Source organism: Tripterygium wilfordii, chromosome 17 (genome assembly GCF_013401445.1).
Source record: "Tripterygium wilfordii isolate XIE 37 chromosome 17, ASM1340144v1, whole genome shotgun sequence".
In the NCBI taxonomy this organism is placed as follows: Eukaryota; Viridiplantae; Streptophyta; class Magnoliopsida; order Celastrales; family Celastraceae; genus Tripterygium; species Tripterygium wilfordii.
Window position 1 is genome coordinate 11518294 of NC_052248.1, and position 19381 is coordinate 11537674.

General features: G+C 42.0%; 3 protein-coding genes across 9 annotated transcripts; all 3 read right to left on the bottom strand.

The window, feature by feature from the left end:
• Positions 1-883: 883 nt before the first annotated feature.
• LOC119982777 (protein PELPK1) lies at positions 884-1662 on the bottom strand. Of its 7 annotated transcripts, none has more exons than XM_038826329.1 (2): positions 1346-1662; positions 884-1312 (listed from the first exon to the last, which is right to left on the bottom strand). In XM_038826329.1, the coding sequence occupies exons 1-2, from the start codon at positions 1590-1592 to the stop codon at positions 1134-1136; spliced, it is 426 nt and encodes a 141-aa protein (XP_038682257.1). In that variant the 5' UTR covers positions 1593-1662; the 3' UTR covers positions 884-1133. The 7 variants fall into 7 exon arrangements, with proteins under 7 accessions (XP_038682257.1, XP_038682261.1, XP_038682259.1 ...); XM_038826333.1 differs by having other exon boundaries at positions 884-1378; positions 1478-1661; XM_038826331.1 differs by having other exon boundaries at positions 884-1411; positions 1478-1661.
• Positions 1663-11779: 10117 nt separating this feature from the next.
• On the bottom strand, positions 11780-13908 carry LOC119981940. The gene is made up of 3 exons (XM_038825079.1): positions 13768-13908; positions 12590-13638; positions 11780-12491 (listed from the first exon to the last, which is right to left on the bottom strand). The coding sequence occupies exons 1-3, from the start codon at positions 13906-13908 to the stop codon at positions 11780-11782; spliced, it is 1902 nt and encodes a 633-aa protein (XP_038681007.1).
• A 2955-nt stretch (positions 13909-16863) lies between these two features.
• LOC119982778 (60S acidic ribosomal protein P1-3-like) lies at positions 16864-18595 on the bottom strand. The gene is made up of 4 exons (XM_038826334.1): positions 18476-18595; positions 17886-17962; positions 17229-17444; positions 16864-17130 (listed from the first exon to the last, which is right to left on the bottom strand). The coding sequence occupies exons 2-4, from the start codon at positions 17952-17954 to the stop codon at positions 17077-17079; spliced, it is 339 nt and encodes a 112-aa protein (XP_038682262.1). The 5' UTR covers positions 17955-17962; positions 18476-18595; the 3' UTR covers positions 16864-17076.
• Positions 18596-19381: the final 786 nt, after the last annotated feature.

Below are 19381 nucleotides of genomic sequence, written 5' to 3' on the forward strand. Positions count from 1 at the left end.
TACAGGTGTCAACAGGCCCCACGCAGGAGGCACAAATCAAGCCCACGCAGGGGCAGACGAAACCCACACACCTCCTTGTAAATATTCGGAGGAGATGAGACTAGAACCCATGACCTCAGTCAGGGACATGCAAAGTCATTGTCACTCAACCAATGGCTCATTTGCAATAATTTGTTTATCTTAACACATTAGTTTAATTGATTTCAAATTTCTACTTAACATTAAATTTAGTAATAAATTCTATCACAAAAAAAAATTTAGTAATAAATTAAATTAATAACTAAATTATTATAAAATCATAAAATATAATATTTAATAAAATTAATTTTAAGCATAATTAATTTTACTAAATATTATATTTTATGATTTTATAATAATTTAGTTATTAATTTAATCTTAAGCTTTAAGCTCTGTTTTTTTTTTCTCACAAATTTTCCACTAGCATTGAAAATCCATTCAACCATTCTATCAAACGAACCCAATATTTCACAAGTTTCCATATTGTTGATTAACTATTTTGTGACCACACAAACTTTCAATAATAGAATCATTTTTATTTTCTATGGTTGGGGAAAATTTTTGTGCTAGCTAGTTTGGTTTGACTGTAATTATAGTTCACCCGTCTCGCCTGTCTCTAACCAAAGTATTGTCAAATGTAGTTGTGATAGGCTACCTAGCTACCTATTAAACGTCAAGGAGTATTAGGAGTTTTGATTGGTGTGTTAAGCTCGTTTTTGAGTTATTAAATCAACTGTTGGAACTTCATTAATTTTAAAGCTTGAGCTTTAGGGATGAAGTTTAGGCACAAATTCTTAAGAACTGCACTTCTATCGTCATATAAAATGCTAGGTTTCAACTCATTTCAATAACTGAGAAATAAATATAATATAATATATATAATGACCAGAGAATTTATTCATATGCAAGTAGATCAAATTCAAATAATTGAAAATCCACAACAATGGACTTAATTACACATATATGAAGTGCATGAAGAATAAAAGGAGCTATAACAATGCTCACACACACAAACTAAGCCGACAAGGCGCATATATGGTACACACCAAACAACACTAAATAATAAAAGCAACCAAACCAGAACAAATGTGCATGAAATGCACGGCTGAAGCTTCTCAAGGGCTTGTGGTAGATGGTGGTGGAGTGAAGAATGGAATGGAGGGAATGGTAGTTGGAATGTTGGGAATAGAAGGTATGCTCGGCAATGGTGGAAATGTGACCTTTGGAATAGTAGGCATATTGGGGATACTAGGAAGTGGAGGCAGAGATGGTCGTGGCAGTGATGGAATAGTTGGTATTGTGGGTTGTGGCAGCGATGGAATAGTTGGTATTGTGGGTTGTGGCAGCGATGGAATAGTTGGTATTGTGGGTTGTGGCAGCGATGGAATAGTTGGTATTGTGGGTTGTGGCAGTGATGGAATAGTTGGTATTGTGGGTTGTGGCAGCGATGGAATATTTGGCAGAGGAGGCAAATTTGGTATCTGCAGAAGATTGCGAGCCGCCAGGCCGACGTCGATGCTGGAAAATGCAAAAGCAATGAAGAAAGCCATCAAGAAGTACTTGCAACAGGCCATTTCTGTATTTACTAGATGTTGTTTCTCCTTAATTAATCTCTTCTTTCAAGTTCTGGGGGTGAGAATAGGCATGAAGCTTTGTCTATATAGAGAGAGTTGGAGATGTGTGTAAGGTTGGTGAGTTGGTCGCTTACTTAGGCAGGTATGGTTAAGGAAAGCAGGACAAGTCATTTGGGGTTTCTTTGTTAGTTCACCTCCTTCTAGTCATTACAGTACATACAAGTCAAGATGTAGTTTGCCAATTGCCATATTGGTTATCTACACACCATTCAAACTAATTAGATATTATTGACACCAAAGTAGCTTTGGCCTTGATGCATGTTGGAACATAAATCAAGGCTGTTGTTGCTTATACTACCAAAGTATCATGAAGTAGAAGATGTTCATTATTCAATAAGTAATCAAACAAGCTCAGCTAGGATCCCCTAAAGTTATATGTTTCCGATAGGTCGTTAGGGTAAAATGAATAGCTATGATACCTAGAATCGGGTACGGGTGTTGTAGGAGCCGATTTCTACAATAGTTGAAAGGTCAATCTTTCTTCCTGTGGGGTCCGTTGCAGCCTTGGATCCTGCAAGTTTCACAACAAGGCAAACCGTGAAAGCTCCTTAACCGGCTCGGGGGGTGCCGGTCGTGGAGGCTCCGACGATCAAGTTAGTACTTGTCGGAGATGGAAGACCAGCTATAGACTTAGGTGTTTTGTCTGAGTAGGTCTTTTCTGGAATTGGTAAAAAGTGTTTTTGTTCTGTTTTTTCCGGGGTCCCCTTGAAGAACGCTCTCCCCCCCTTTATATATGAAAAGAGGGGGGTCTTAATAGAGAACGAGGATCGACCCCGGGAATTGTGTATCCATTCCAGTTATATCATTGGACCAAATTGTATGAAGGAAGTGTATAAAAAGTCTACTATCCCGGTTGTGTCAGGGTAAGCGGTAAAGTAACAATATGTCATAGTTAAGACAGGTGTCGATGATAGTATGGAAGTTTTGTAGGCGGTATTTAATGAATAGATACGTATATGAAAGAAAGCCATACCTAAGGATGTGAGCCAGTCACACCTGTAAATATCGTCTGTAGATTAGACTGACAAGAACTGCTTTATGAGTGATGTAGTCCGAGTAATGGCGCTTATAGGTGGTGTCGCCATTACTATGCTCTGGCGACTGTACTGGGTCGCCAACACCTGCGGATGCTTTGACACCTAGTTCCATCATGCTAAGGAAGGATCATAATAAAGTGACCAGTCTATAAAGCTATAAAGATCCTGTAGATAAGTGTCAGAGAATATGACAGTTTTGGTGTCAGAATACTGTTTATATTACGTAGCAAGTAATGTAAAGATTGTATATGGACCCAAAGATTGGCTTTTTAGTCTCGGGCCTAACTGTGATAGTTAACCTGGGGGCCTAGACAATCCAGCTCATCTTATCGATGTGGGACCAGGCGGGGCCATACCATTTTTGGCACCTACAATTGTCCCCCACTCTCTAAGCATGAAAACAAATTCATCTTGGAGAGTTTGCGTAATGAATTTCCTGCAATGAACAAGAAACAGAGGGATGAGTATAACTGAAGATGAAATGTATAGCAAAGGCGGTCCAAGATGCTGGTTTCTGTGAAGATCCTGATGGAGTATGTTGTGAAGAGGCGTGTGTAACCTAGTATAATGTTATTCACTGATGCTGGTGAGATACAACTTCTTTGTTCGAAGCTGTACAGGGGACACCCTCGTTTGTTTGAGGGTGACAAGGTATACAACCTCGTTTGTTTGAGGTTGCACATAGCCAGCGTGGGCGTTAGCGTAGAAGCTATTTTGGAGTCATAGCTGTGGCCTGTATTGGCGCTAGCATAATGACTGAGGTGAAGCTATTGCCGTGGCCTGAATTGGCACTAGCATGCTAGCCATTCGATGTAACCGATTTGTATTCAGAGGCGATGACTAACACCTATAAAAAGAACACTTGATGGCGACTTTGTAAGTACGAGTTTTACTCAATGTAGTACAAGGGTCTATGTAAACGGAAAGTGAAAGGACTGCAACTATTATTCTGCAACTGCCATTTTGCAATAAATCCAAAGAATATTAGATATATGAACAGTATTTATAGTGACAGTAATACTATATGAATGCCATTATGCCAAGATCAAAATGTTGCAGATAGAGGTCGTGACACGTGTCAATCGTAACAGGACAAGCATTTACTGCGTCTGACGTGCACATTGAAATTTTGAATTGCTACCGCCATCGTTCCTTGGAGAGCACGTTTCGGTAAGCGTGCACCATGATGAACACAAGGGTATTACGGACAATCGTACAATACTAAAACTCAAAGATCGTGCCCTTAGTTTTTCAGAAAAACTTTCAACCGAAATTTACAGAAATTGCTCAGATTTGCTGAAGACGGAAGAAAGGAAGGCATCAATTGACGCTCGTACCGTACCAATTCAAGGTAATTCTCACTCTCTTGCCCTGAGTTTGTATTTAATAGAAAGATGCGACCTCATGATCAAGAATCGGAGGATGAAAGAGTATCCGGCAGCGGTAGAACTCCCGCCGATCAAAACAGAGATGAACAAGAAACCAGTGTAAACTACTCATGGTCTGGGTCGGGGAGTCAGGGACCTGGTGACGATAGAGCCGGAACCAGCGCACCAGTTAATGAAGGAGAAAGATCAGAGAGGAATGGCCACATTGAAGGGCCGTTAATACCGAAAGGGTTAAACCCTAAATCGACTTTGGCAGCAAGTGATATGGACTTCTACCGAAAGAAATATAGAATCCACTCATCCATTGAGATAAGACCTGGAGCTGACACAGAGGGAGTCGATTAAGTTCCTGGATGGACGTCGTTTTATCTATTGTCCTTCAGCATAGGATTGAGATTCCCTATACCAAGGTTGCTTGCCGATGCTTGTAGGATTTGGCAAATATGCCCAAGCCAATGGATGCCTAACAGCCTCAGAATTTTGTTGAGCATTCAGTGCTTGGCTGAACTAGAAAACCTCGACTTCGGGATCAACGAATTGGCGGTGGTTTATTACGCCAAAGAAAGTGGTCCAGGAAGGTATTGCCTGGTTCGTCGGAGAAACAGGGAGGAGCTAATTCTTGACACCGTCTCCAACGACCATATTGTTGGCTGGAAAGATAGATATATCTTTGCTAGGGGCGCCTTGGTATATGGGCTTCATAGGGATCTGCCTTTAAACTGGGTTGAAGGAAATAGTAAGTTCCATTCCTTCTTCATCTGTTTATGCTTGTTACTGAATCTTATGCACCGTTTCTTTGCAGCATCAAAGAATTTGCTAAGCAAGTGGAGAAGCAGCCCCGAAGTGCTTCAAAGAGTAGAAGAGTTTTACAATCTTGGAGCACGTAAAAGATCCAGAAAAAACATTCTAACAGCAAGCAAATTGGAGAAAACATCTCTTTGGAGATACATAAGTAAGTACATTTCAACTGTCCAAACGAACAAACAAACATTAGGACAGCCAGGGTAGAGACTGCTGAACTAGTGGAGACACGGGCTACCAAAAATCGTGAAGAATTTGACCCCACAACTGACAGCTACGTTGATGCTAACGCGGAATCAGAAGTTGCCAGGAGTGAAGCTATGGCAAGCGGATCTAGGACTGAGTTGGCGACAGCGGGTAACCAAAAAGTGGAGGACACTGCCCAAGGTGGGGAGAATATTCAGCCTAGGCTAAGGTTGAACGTCACGGGAAGTGAAATGGAAGAAATATCAATATGGATTCCCAAATCTTTGACCGTCTCTTCTGCTCCCGTACTTCCACCCGTTGGGATTAGGAAAATGGTCTTCCCTGAGGACGCCAAAAAATTGGATGCTATGCCTCTTCCTAGCCAGTTCAACTACTCGGTGGCTCATTGCTTTACTGTAAGTGTTTCAGGAACGTATCAGTATATCGTCATTAGTTTACACGACTAATACCACCTTTGTTGTGTTCTTAACAGGCACTCCAAGGAGTACTCAGGTCTGGAGAGAACGCCATTGGCAGTTTGAGCAAAGAGAGGACTGAAAGGGAGAGACTAGAAGGCATGGTAAAGGGGCTGGAAGACAACTTGGCCAATGTCATGTCTGCACAAAAAGATTTAGAGTATCAACTGATTGGGGAGAAGAACAAGAATACTCAAATGTCTGCTCAAATCCCAAGATTGGAAGAGAAATTGAAAGAAGCATATGAGCAGCTCCTGCAATCAACTGAATCATTGAGTGCATTGGAAAAGAAAATACATGACGATGCATACAAAGCCACTCAATTCGAGTCAAGGATCGACCAAGCAATCAGAGATGCTCAGTACTTCAAGGATTGCTGGGAAGGAGTCACCAAACAACTGGAGAGTGCAGAGGCCAAAGTGAACACACTGGAATTCCAGGTACACCAACTGGCTGACCAACTTGGTGATGTTTCCAGAGAGAAAGACCTGTTAAACAAAGCGTTGGCGGCGCAGGCAATGAAGACAGCAGAAAAGGTTGAAATGTCCAAGAAGATGGAGGAAAACTACCTTATCAAGATAGGGGCCATGGGAGGTGTTGGTCAAGCTGCAGAGAGGTTCAGATTGCTAACCCAGTACAAAAAGAATGAGCATCCGAAATGGGATGTGGACTTGATGCTCAAGAAGGCTGTGGTAGTACTTGAAAACTACCAGCCTAATAAAAGATGGGTTGTGAATGAAGAAGCAATTGGAGAACCTATCATCGAAAAAGACCTGGCGCCTCCAGAGAGTGATATCCCCACTGTTGAACAACTGCCCATTGAGGCCCGTGAATCGCCAATACCTGGTACTGTCACAGAAAATGCTCCAGCTGAAGTACTTCCGACTCCTAGGATTGAAGCTTCAACTTCTGAGCCTGAAAATGCAGAAGAGGATATCGCGCGTGCGGATCCTCCCGTTACCTCGGAGGCCATTTGAGATTGAAGTGACAACAGAAACTATTTGAACTTGTTTGGTTTTGAATTTTTGTTATTTGCAATAATTGTTGGAATAATTTAGTATTTCCAATTTCCTTTTAGTTTAAATATCCTATCATAGCAATCTACGATAAATAACCTTACTCTGGTAGCAATCTAGAGTCAATAGCCTTACTCTGTCCCCCAGTTTAAGTTGGACTGTTAGAACGTAACTCTAAAAGTCCAATTGAAACTACGGATAATGACGTGTAATGAAACTAGAACTAACAAGGTGGGACGCGTTGCCTCAATTATTTCCATCTGGAGAGAATATGGCAGGGTGAATCTCCGAACAGAGTCACAAAATCTTGACTGAACAAACTCCAAGAACTGAATAGGTATGCCAAGTGGCAGGCAAAAATTTACAAAAATCAACACGTGTCTCAGAACACCATTGCTGGACTTGATAGAGGATTCAATCCGTTAGAATATTGCGTTCTATATAAGGAGGATAGAACAACTCGATGAGTAAAGGTTGAAGATGAGTTGGTAAGAGAATCTGGTGATATTGGTACCGATGATCAGGCTACACTGTCAGTTCCGGCTGAGCTCATATGGGTTGCCTAGTACTGACGGTGAGTCTGATCAGCCGTGCCTTGTATCATTGTTCTGGTCAGGAAACGCAAAAAGTCTTGGTGCTGCTTTGGCGACGTTACGTCTTGGCGTCGGTAATTATACGTAGTCAATGTTTCTACATTTTTAATACTGAATGAACCTTTGTCCCCCAGTAATAAATGCGTTTAATGACATGCGCTGATTGGGATAATCGAGGCGGTCATTTAATACCTTTTTGACTATAACAAATACAGTTCTAAGTACCTCTTATGTTTAGAGATTTTAGAATTTTCAATACGTTTAGACTTCTTTTCCTATCTTAAATGTTCGTGTAGATTTTTGCGGTTGCAAAGTTTATCTGGACTCTTGGGTTACCACAAAGAATTAATTGCAGAATTAATTTCGGGTGTTCTCGAGAAGATGAAAAGGTAAGGTTCACAACTATATAAAGGCTAATTCTCTTTTGGCAATGGAATTATCCTACAGACCAGATAACTACGCCCAGTCTTTACAAAAAATGGCTGCTTCTCAGAGCTCTGTAAACTCTCCATCTGACTCTGACGACAATAGGGACGTAAGTTCGTTCCTTCCTCCTGATTGCCGAAACCCTGCACAGTACGTCGTCGACCTAAAGGAGGCGATGAACGAGATGGAGAATGATATGAAAGAAATGAGAAAAGACATGGAGGACCAAGAGGAGCAGATCACAGATCTTACCAAAGCTCTGCAAACCGTTGGCTGTGCCATGCTCCGACTGGAAGAGCTAGCGGAATCGCAAGCTATGGAGCAGAACATAGCTAAGCTCCAAGACTCGCTCCTTAATCTTTCTGTTTTGATTAAGGAAGCGAGAAATAAAATGAACGAAAGCTTAAACATTTGGTCGTAAAGACCACATGTTTTATATGTATGTTTTTTCTTTTTTCTTTCTTTCTTCTCTTCTTCTTTTTTTTTTTTTTTTTTATATAAAATCAGTATTTCTTTCTCTAATGCCTCAAATATTTTGCAAATATAATACGTTGCAAAACTGAAGTAATAAAACTCGTAAAAACAGTAAAACTTAAGAAAGCATGAAAACTTATCTGGTACGATGGCGTCCCCATGCTGTGGCATCCAAACAAACGACTGTCTATTGTTTTTTCGGGCTTTACAATCCCTGCGCTCAAAAGAACAATCAAAGGTAGTCGATGGGACTCCCATCGACACTCCGAAGCTTAAATTAGTTCATATAATAACACATATAATGAACTATAGAAATTTAAATATATAAAGATACTAAAGGAAATATTTAAACTACAATTATAGCAATATAAAGACAAAAAATCATGCGTGTTTAGAAATGGTACAACTTTAGATGAACGGCGTTCCAAGGATGCAAGATTGCTTCTCCATTTTCCCTGTGTAGTCTGTAGGCGCCGTTTCCTAGTACCCTGTCGATCAAATATGGGCCTTCCCAGTTCGGACCCAGCTTCCCAGCGTTTAGCTCTCTGGTATTCTCAAAGACTCTCCTGAGCACATAATCTCCCTCTCGAAATGCTCGAGTTCGAACATTTTGATTGAAGTACTTTGAGACTTTATCATGGTATGCAGCTGTTCTCGTGAGCGCCTGATCTCTTAGTTCATCAATAGTATCCAGCTGATCATTCAACTCCTGCCAATTCCTTTGTTCATTAGCCCACTGAAACCTAGCAGATGGGAGTCCAGCTTCAACTGGTATGACGGCCTCAGAGCCAAATGCAAGAGAGAAAAGAGTTTCCCCCGTAGGCGTTCGTGAAGTTGTCCTGTAAGACCACAACACTCCAGGTAATTCATCAGCCCAAGCACCTTTAGCTTTCTCCAGACGCTTCTCCAGGGTTCTGATCAAAGTTTTATTGGAAGCTTCAGCTTGGCCATTACATTGGGGATGCCTTGGCGTCGCAAAATCTACCTTGATTCCCCAATTCGCACAGAACTCCTGAAACTTATGACTTGCAAACTGTGGGCCGTTATCCGTCACGATCTCTTTAGGCACTCCAAACCTGCATATAATATTCTTCCAGACGAACTTCTTCACATCCAGGTCTTTGATCAGTGAGTAAGACTCAGCCTCAATCCATTTGGTGAAATAATCAGTCATGGCCAGAAAGTACTGCCGTTGCCCGGATGCCTTGGGCAAAGGACCAACTATATCCATCCCCCGTTTCATGAAGGGCCAAGGTGCCACGATAGGAGTAAGTTTTTCTGGTGGCATGCGTGGAATCTGAGCAAATCTCTGGCATTTATCGCACCTCCTTACATAGTCAATTGCGTCTGATCTCATAGTCGGCCAATAATACCCCGTAGTCAGTGCTCGATGAGTTAAACTCCTTCCTCCAGAATGATTACCACACTCTCCTTCATGCAATTCTGCCAACACATACTGGGCTTGTTCTGAATTTACACATCGCAACAAAGGACCTGAATAAGATCTTCTATATAGCTGCCCATCATGTACCGCATACCGCGCAGCTTTAGCGACCAAACGTCTAGACTCATTCTTTTCTGCTGGCAGAACACCATCAACCAAGTATTGAACAAACGGTGTCATCCATGTCTGGTCTGAACTAACAGGAAGAATCTCACAATCATTCTGCTTCTCTACTTCTTTCTGATTGCTAATTGACGGCCACTTCAGGTGTACCAGAGGAATCGTCTGCTCCTGGTTAGATTGGATTGACGACCCGAGATGGGCCGGTGCATCCGCTTACGAATTCTCTGCTCGTGGAATCTGAGTCATGGAGAACTCCACGAACGCCAGTTGCAGTTCCTTTACTAGCTCCAGATAACAAGTCATCTTCGGATCTTTGGCCTGATAAGAACCAATAAACTGATTTACTATCAACTGCGAATCTGAGTAAACCTTCAAACTTGTGACTCCCAGTTCATTGGCCAGCTTTAGACCAATAACTAAGGCTTCATACTCTGCTTCGTTATTGGTTGCGTGGAAACCGCATCGGACTGCCCGTTGAATTATACTCCCTTCTGGAGAGATCAGTACAATTCCCAGACCACTGCCTCTGACGTTACTAGATCCATCAACGTACAAGGTCCATACCTTTGGGGCTTGATCTACCATGCAAAGCAACTCTTTATCTGCCTCTAGCTGTGTTGACGGAGCAAAGTCAGCAACGAAATCAGCCAGGACTTGTGACTTGATTGCGGTTCTCGGTTGATATGTAATATCGTATTCACTAAGCTCCACCGCCCACTTGATTATCCTTCCCGACAACTCGGGTCTATGGAGTATGCTCCTCAACGGGAAATTTGTCACCACAGCAACCGAGTGGCATTGAAAGTACGGCCTCAGTTTTCTGGCGGCAACCACCAAAGCTAAAGCTAGCTTTTCCAGTAAACTATACCGGGTTTCCGCATCTAGCAGACTCTTACTCACATAGTATACTGGCAACTGCTTCTTATTTTCTTCTCTGACCAAAACCGCGCTTACAGCTACCCCAGAGACAGCCAAATACATGTACAGCTGCTCCCCAGTGCTGGGCTTGGACAGTAGTGGAGGGGAGGTAAGGTAGGCTTTCAACTGGTTTAAAGGTCTTCACACTCAGGTGTCCACTTGTAGTTAACAGACTTTCTTAAGGTGGAGAAAAAATGACAACACTTGTCGGATGATCTGGAAATAAAACGACTAAGGGCCGCCACTCTCCCGTTGAGCCTCTGAATATCCTTGACACAAGTCGGAGAGGGAATGTTAAGTATGGATCGAATCTGATCGGGATTAGCCTCAATTCCTCGCTTCGTGACCATATACCCAAGAAATTTCCCAGATGCCACTCCAAAGGAACACTTGGCAGGATTCAACTTCATATTATACTTAATCAGCAAATCAAAAGCTTGCTGAAGGTGCTCGAGATGTTGATCGGCAGCTAAGGATTTTACCAGCATATCGTCAATATACACTTCCATGGTGTCCCCTAAATACTTCGAGAACATCTTATTCACCAACCGCTGGTATGTGGCTCAGGCATTCTTCAACCCGAAGGGCATCACCTTATAGCAATAAATTCCTCTATCGGTAATGAAAGTTGTTTTCTCCTGATCTCCCGGATGCATTAAAATCTGATTATACCCCGAAAAAGCATCCATAAAGCTCAACAACTCATGACCAGCTGTTGCATCAACCATCATGTCTATGTGCGGCAGTGGAAAGGGATCTTTTGGGCAAGCTTTATTCAAATCTGTAAAATCAATACAGACTCTCCACTTGCCATTCTTTTTCTTTACAACCACAACGTTGGCTAACCAATCAGGGTACTGTACCTCCACTACAGACCCATTATCTAGCAGCTTCTGAACTTCTTCATTAATCACTAAATTCCATTCAGGAGCAAACTTCCTCCGCTTCTGCTTGACAGGAGGATACTCAGGATTAACCTGGAGCTGATGCATCACAACATCAGGGTCTATCCCAGTCATATCTTCGTAGCTCCAAGCAAAACAATCATGATGCTGTGACAAGAACTGGATCAGTCTCTGTCGTAGATGAGCAGGCAACTGCGCTCCAATCAGGGCTTTATGATCTGGAAAGTCAGGATGGATCTGCACTTCGTCAAGCTTCTCCATTCCTGGCTCATCTGGCTCCAGACCGGGTGTCTGGTTCTGTAACTGCTACGAAGATTCTCCCTTGCTCCTCATGGTGGTTTTATAACAACTCCTGTTGATCTCCCAAAATCTCCCTAACGCCATTATTGGTAGGATAGCGCAGGACTAGATGATATGTGGAAGGTACGGCCCGTATCGCGTGCAACCGAGGTCGTCCTAAAATAGCATTATAAGCAGAGGGTGAATCTACGATGGAAAACCGAGTCTGCTTGTTCAACCCTGGAGCATAGATGGGTAACACAACTTCTCCCACTAAATGGCTCACCTCACCATTGAACCCGATAAGAGCCGTTGACTTCCGTAATATCAAGGTCTCATCTAGGCCCATTCCTTTGTAGGCAGCCAAGAACAACACATTGGCGGAACTCCCATTGTCAATTAAAATTCGCTTCAGGTTGATGTTTGCAACCTGAAGTGTGAGCACCAAAGCATCATAGTGCGGGTGTAACAGTTGGGTAGCTTCATCGTCCGCGAAGACCATCACCTGATTAGTGAAAGTTCCAAGGGAACGTGCCATTCTAGCAGCGGGGTTTGCTGCTTCCTTCTCGTGCTTCTTGGCAGAGGTGTGGGACAATCCACTAATCTCTGATCCCCCAGAAATCACACAATAGGTTTGAGTAATTGGTGGCGGCGGGGGCAATGCTTCTGGGTCATCAACTTTCCTCTTTTCCCAGATTGCTCTACCGCGCTCAGAAAGCAACTCTCTGAGGTGACCTCTTTTCAGCAGGTAATCCACTTCGTATCTAAGTCCTCTGCAATCAGGAGTAGTGTGGCCAATGTCCTGATGAAAGTCACACCACTTCTTGGGGTCTTTCCATCCTTCGGTCTCTTTCTTAGGCGGCCACTTCACCTCGCTGCCCATCTTTTCAAGACTTGTACAGCCTCGACTTGGTGTATCTTAAGAGGGTACTCGGGACAGTTTTTCGCATAATCTGATGCTCCAGATTTGCGGGAGCGCCAGTTACTGCTGGGCTCGCCAAAGGTGGATTGATCTTTCCTAGGACGTTTGTCCTCTCGTTTCTCTTCTTTAGGAGGATTAACTGGCTTTCTCCTCGCATCCTCCTCCCAGCAAACAAATACAGTAGCTTTCATCAGAGCTTCTTCGTAACTCCTAACATCACATTTTGTGAGTTCTTCATAAAACTCCCCATCTGGGAGTAAACAACTCCGGAGCGCTTGAATAGTTGTTCCTGGGTCACAATAGGGTATAGATACTTTCTCCGTGTTGAATCTCGACAGGAAGTCACAGAGAGATTCTCCCACTCGTTGGGGCAGTCGGTATAAATCATCAGAGCACTTATGAATCTTCCGACTGCTCGAGAATCGCACCATGAACGTCTCGATTAGCTTCTCGAAAGAAGCAATACTGCCGTTGGGTAAGTTGATGTACCAACGCAGAGCCGGACCGGTAAGAGTTGATCCAAAACCTTTACACATGCACGTCTCGTGCATGCCGTACGGTATGGCGATAGCGCCCATCTTTAACTTGTAGTGAGCCACATGATCCTCGGGGTCATCTGTCCCGTTATATAACTTCATGCTCGGGACGCTGAACCTGTGCGGCAGATCCGTTTGGTATATATTGTCCACAAACGGTGATCCCGTATAGCAATTGGCATTAATTTTGGCCAAAGCAGGAGGTGCTTTAGTCAATTTATCTATATCTCCCCGTAGTTCGATGATCTGCTTGGCCATCGCAGCTTGGGCGACTGAAGCGATAGTGGGTCCCGCGAAAGGTGCAGCAGGAAAACGTGGTGGCTGTGGGAGTCTACTTCTTGGAGAACCGGTCAAATCTACAGGGGCATCCCTGTTAACATTTTGCTGAATTTCTTCTGTCGCAGGTCTCTTACCCCGTGAAGTAGAAGTATCATATCCCCCGGGGGTACTCCCGGGAACAAACTGGGCACTCAAAGGATAAGGCTAAGGGTCTCTAGGAGGTGGTGTTTGTTCAAGGCGAGGAAAAGGTGGAATTCGGACTGAAGTGGGATCATGGCCTTGAGAAGTGGTTTGGCTTCTCAGCTGCGAAACCTCTTCGCGGAGTGCTGCGTTATCGACCGACATTGATTCTAACCGCGCATCCGTTTGCTGTTTGTTCTTTGACATGTCTTCTCTCATGGCTTGCATGAGTTCCAACAGCTGGTTGTTAGTGACCTCACTGGTATCAGCCATAACGGGAAGTTGCCGTGAAATCTTTTCGGCCAAATACTTGCAAAAGGACCCCCTATCTGGCGCGCCAAATTGTAGGAGCCGATTTCTACAATAGTTGAAAGGTCAATCTTTCTTCCTGTGGGGTCCGTTGCAGCCTTGGATCCTGCAAGTTTCACAACAAGGCAAACCGTGAAAGCTCCTTAACCGGCTCGGGGGGTGCCGGTCGTGGAGGCTCCGACGATCAAGTTAGTACTTGTCGGAGATGGAAGACCAGCTATAGACTTAGGTGTTTTGTTTGAGTAGGTCTTTTCTGGAATTGGTAAAAAGTGTTTTTGTTCTGTTTTTTCCGGGGTCCCCTTGAAGAACGCTCTCCCCCCCTTTATATATGAAAAGAGGGGGGTCTTAATAGAGAACGAGGATCGACCCCGGGAATTGTGTATCCATTCCAGTTATATCATTGGACCAAATTGTATGAAGGAAGTGTATAAAAAGTCTACTATCCCGGTTGTGTCAGGGTAAGCGGTAAAGTAACAATATGTCATAGTTAAGACAGGTGTCGATGATAGTATGGAAGTTTTGTAGGCGGTATTTAATGAATAGATACGTATATGAAAGAAAGCCATACCTAAGGATGTGAGCCAGTCACACCTGTAAATATCGTCTGTAGATTAGACTGACAAGAACTGCTTTATGAGTGATGTAGTCCGAGTAATGGCGCTTATAGGTGGTGTCGCCATTACTATGCTCTGGCGACTGTACTGGGTCGCCAACACCTGCGGATGCTTTGACACCTAGTTCCATCATGCTAAGGAAGGATCATAATAAAGTGACCAGTCTATAAAGCTATAAAGATCCTGTAGATAAGTGTCAGAGAATATGACAGTTTTGGTGTCAGAATACTGTTTATATTACGTAGCAAGTAATGTAAAGATTGTATATGGACCCAAAGATTGGCTTTTTAGTCTCGGGCCTAACTGTGATAGTTAACCTGGGGGCCTAGACAATCCAGCTCATCTTATCGATGTGGGACCAGGCGGGGCCATACCATTTTTGGCACCTACAGGTGTTGGATATGGATACATATCTGAGTGTTAGACTCTTCAATTTGAAAATTGATGGGTACGTGGACACCAACCAAAAATTAGGATATGGGTACCTGAACACCATTCAAAACTAGGATATGGGTACGTAGGTACATCAGTTTACGAGTATTTACATTGGTATCTGTACACCAATGTGAGTCTCTATTATTCACATTAGTATCTTACTCGTATTACATGCGCAACCCCCTATGAGTTGGGGGTATCCATTGTTGTGATAGTAGAATTGAAAAGCCGATAACATAGGCCATACAAGTGTGAAAGCTTACTCCTGTTGCATGCGCAACCTCCCTCTGAGATGAAGTTTTTACATGAGCAAGTTCCAAAAGGTCAAACATTTGTTTACACTCCACCTATTAAGGATGGAAGAATAAACAACAATCAAAAGGTTCAAGAGGCCCAAAAGGCTAAATGCTTGAATTTTATTTGATCTAATGAACTTGTGTGAACTAGGCAAGCAATTGTTGTTGGTTAATATACTGATATATTCAATTATATTGCAAATGTTGGATTTTCAATATATTCTAATAATATAAAAAGATTAGAATAGCTAGAGCATTCAACTGATGTATTTTTTTAATGTTTTTAAATTTCATATATCGCCATTATTTTTCCCTTTTGCATCTATACTCAATGTAACAAACTGTATGGACCAAAGTATGTAGACTGAAAAAGAAAACTGAACATAATACTCACCTCAGGTGGATATGAATATGTCCTTGTTCAATTTTGTCCGGAGTTGGGCCTCGACCCAACTGAAGAGGACAAGTTGACTCATGAAAAGTGGACTAAGGCCAATAACATGGGCATGTGCTATATCTTAACGTCTCTTTCGCCAATTTTGCACCAGCAACATGAGAGAATGTAGATAGCTGCAAACATTATCCACTGTCTGCATGAAATGTTTGCTCACACACTACTCATCCTGCAAGACAACAGTCAATAAGGAAGCTGATGAACGCCAAGCAGGCGGAAGAAACACCTATGAGAGAGTAGTTGCTTAAGGTCATGGGATATTTATACGAGGACTTAGATCTTGATGCCGAGAACGACAACTAAACACAGATAGAGTCTTGGAGACCCTTTCTGGCTCTCTCTCATTGCATACCAAGAAATATAAGAAACTGAATTTGGATGAAAAGGAGTTGGCAACGAGGATGAGGAAGGGGAAGAAAATGATATGGAGCTAAGAGAGCAAATGATTGTTGCAGGAGCTTGTGAGGAAAAAAAAGCTCACATTCACGGAAGATGAAGAAAGTTTTGAGCTAGATGATCTGTTGAAAGCTTCTGCAGAAGGATTAGGTAAGGAAATTTTAGGGAATACTTATAAAAGCGATAACGGAAGGCAAGACTGTCGTTGTTGTGAAACGACCAAGGGATTCGAAACCAATGAGCAATGAAAAGTTTGTGCTACGCGGGTGTAATTGCAGCATCGAAGCACCCGAATTTGCCGTCACTTCTTTCTTAAGAAACCTTTTTCAGCTACTGAATTTGGCTGTGTATTCTAGATGTTGATGCTTGGCTTGCAAGGGGATCGGTCTCATGCCCCGGTCGCTTCCATGTGCTTTAACCAGCAAGGTGACCTGTTTCTAAATGTCACAGTTTGGGTTGTGCAAAAGGGATCAGCAGCAAAGGTCATTACTGGAGACTTGATCATTCTATGCGGTTTAAAATTGTCAGCCCAAGATTAAAACATCACATGCACACGGGAATAAGTCATAAACAGTCCTCTACTCTATAACCTTGGCACTCAGAAAACAAGCAGCATCTTATACCAACATCAAACAAAACAAACCACTAACTCAAACCATACTTGAGGATCACGCAACACAACAGGAGTAATGGATACGAAGCAAAACATTTAGAAAAACTCGAATAGAGCCTGAAATAACATACATATATATATATATATATATATATCAGGTAGCAATCCACATTGTGCAGAAGCAAGTCATAACCGTTAGTTCACCAATACTAATATCAAGCCATTTAACAACCACAAAAAATATTTGATGGGAAACTACTAAAGTAATTAAGAGACAGGACCAAATTAAAGAGAGACGGGACAAAATTAAAATGAAATGAGATCCTAATCAAACAGGCTGAATCCCATATCATCGTCACTCTCCTCTGCTGGTTCTTCCTGTAATATTACAAAACCAGGAAACCATTTAGACATTTCAGAACATTAAAGTCTAAATTTTACCTTTCAACTTCCAACAAGGCAACAAAACTAGTTACCTTCTTCTTCTCCTCAGCAGCAGGAGCTGCGGCATCTGGAGCACCACCAGCGGCAGCGGGGGCAGCTGCAACTGCAACGGCACCACCACCAGAAGCTCCTACATTCATTATGAGATGCCCCAGGTTCCGCTTCTCAGCAAGCTTTGCAAACAAACCTGGCCAATATGATTCAACCTTCACACCAGCAGCTTTAACCAACGTTGCGATCTTCTCAGCCTATGCATGAATAATTAAGGAGAGAAACACGTCCCCAAAAACACATAAAAATACGTTTTCACAGATGATATGCAAATTTCACATCCAAGATTAATGGCCAATTTTGATAAAATTATTAATATCTTCATAAATCTTACCAATCAAAAGAAATATCAATATATGATGCAGAAATCACTTCCAAATCTTGTGTTTAGTTTCTCTTCACGCAGAAGAGTATTTCACACGGTCACACCTCATACACATTCACATAAACTAAATATAAAATCAACAGAAAATAAAGAAAAACTTGGGAAACATATAACACAGTATACTTCAAGTTCAGAACATTATCATAAACATAAAAACACAGATTGTAAAGATATGCTGCATATAAACTGATGCATTAAAGATAACTAAAAACCATAACTGAAATGAAGTCTATGTGGCCTTAGAGAAGGATACGGTGATAGGAATGCCATCATCAAAGAGTATGACGGCGGCGTAAGTACAAGCAGCCTCTGAAATTGACATCGTTTTAACTGCATCACAAAAATAAGCAAATACGCGAATAAAAAGTTAAGAAATATTTAACGAATTGGATCAATCACAGAATTATCAGCAACAAAAACCACATAATCTAACGGAATCGATTCAATATCAAATTCTTAAAGTGTAAGACAGTAAATGATTCACTACAATCGAAAGAAACTAGCGAAAGACGTCATTAATCATTATTGTTTCCTGTTTTGTTCCTTAAAAGGAGTAATCAACCACCTCTAATGAAGTGGAGAACAACTCAATTAAACGGTCGAATCCCAAACATTTGATCTGTTTACATGAATGAAACCGCTGTTTGGGGGCACGGCAACCAAACAGATCAGCAAAACGACGATGGATCTCGTGAGGGTCGCCGCCCCCGCACCCCCTTTTTTTTGTAATAAAAAAAATAATTTGTTTGGCTCCGATTCGGCAACAAAATAGATCAGCGGAAGCGGGAAGGATCTCGTGATCATTCAATATTGAGCATGAGAGAGAGAGAGAGAGAGACGTACCTCAGGAAAGGAGACGAACAAGCCCTCCGAAGTCGATCGACTGCAGATAATACAAGAGCAAGGAAAGCGAGGGTTTTAAGCCAAAGAAAACCCTACTCAGGGCAAGCTCATATAAAACTGGGCCTTTAAAGACTCAAATTCTGGTGGAACAAGCTCAAGACCATTAGTTTCAGGAGCTAAAATGGGCCTTATCTGGCCTATCATCATTGGGCTTTCCATATTGAGTCCATCTTACCTTCTTGCTTCCTGGCTCTAATTTTTAACAAAGCCAACAACACACAGTCAAGGGTTTCATGATTTGGCCCATGAAAAGAGTGAAGCTCATCAACTAAAATTACTTCATTAGAGACGAATTTTGCATGAACATTGTCAAGTGTGATATCTATAAGAGTTTTCAAGTGAGTTTTGCAGGTTTATTCTGTTAAATAATGCCTCATATTAGAATAAATTACTTAATACTTAAAAACTCTAAGGAAATGGGAAGTTAAGCGAGCGGAGAGCGTAGATATGGTACGATATTATTGATGTGAGTGGATTATTTTTAGTATGAAAGTATAATTATATTTTCGGTTACCTAAATAACTAGTATATAAGGGTATAAACCCTAGCCGAATGTACTATAGGAATTTCTATATTGAAAAAAGCCGCACTACGTGGGAAGTATGCATCTTGCAGAATCACGTAATTTCTTGCGTTATTCTTCCTTCTCTTTACTGTTTTGATTGTTCTGTGTTGCTCTATTATCTAATTGTTTGCTCGGACATGTTTTACAACAAATTCCTCTTGTACATATGGTCTTATCCCCTTATTTTTTGTCCAGTTATGCTTTCTTTCAAGTGTTAAGCATGTGCTTCCTCTAAAATTGGATTTGAGAAAATTTTAAATCAGTTGTTAGACAAGAGCCCA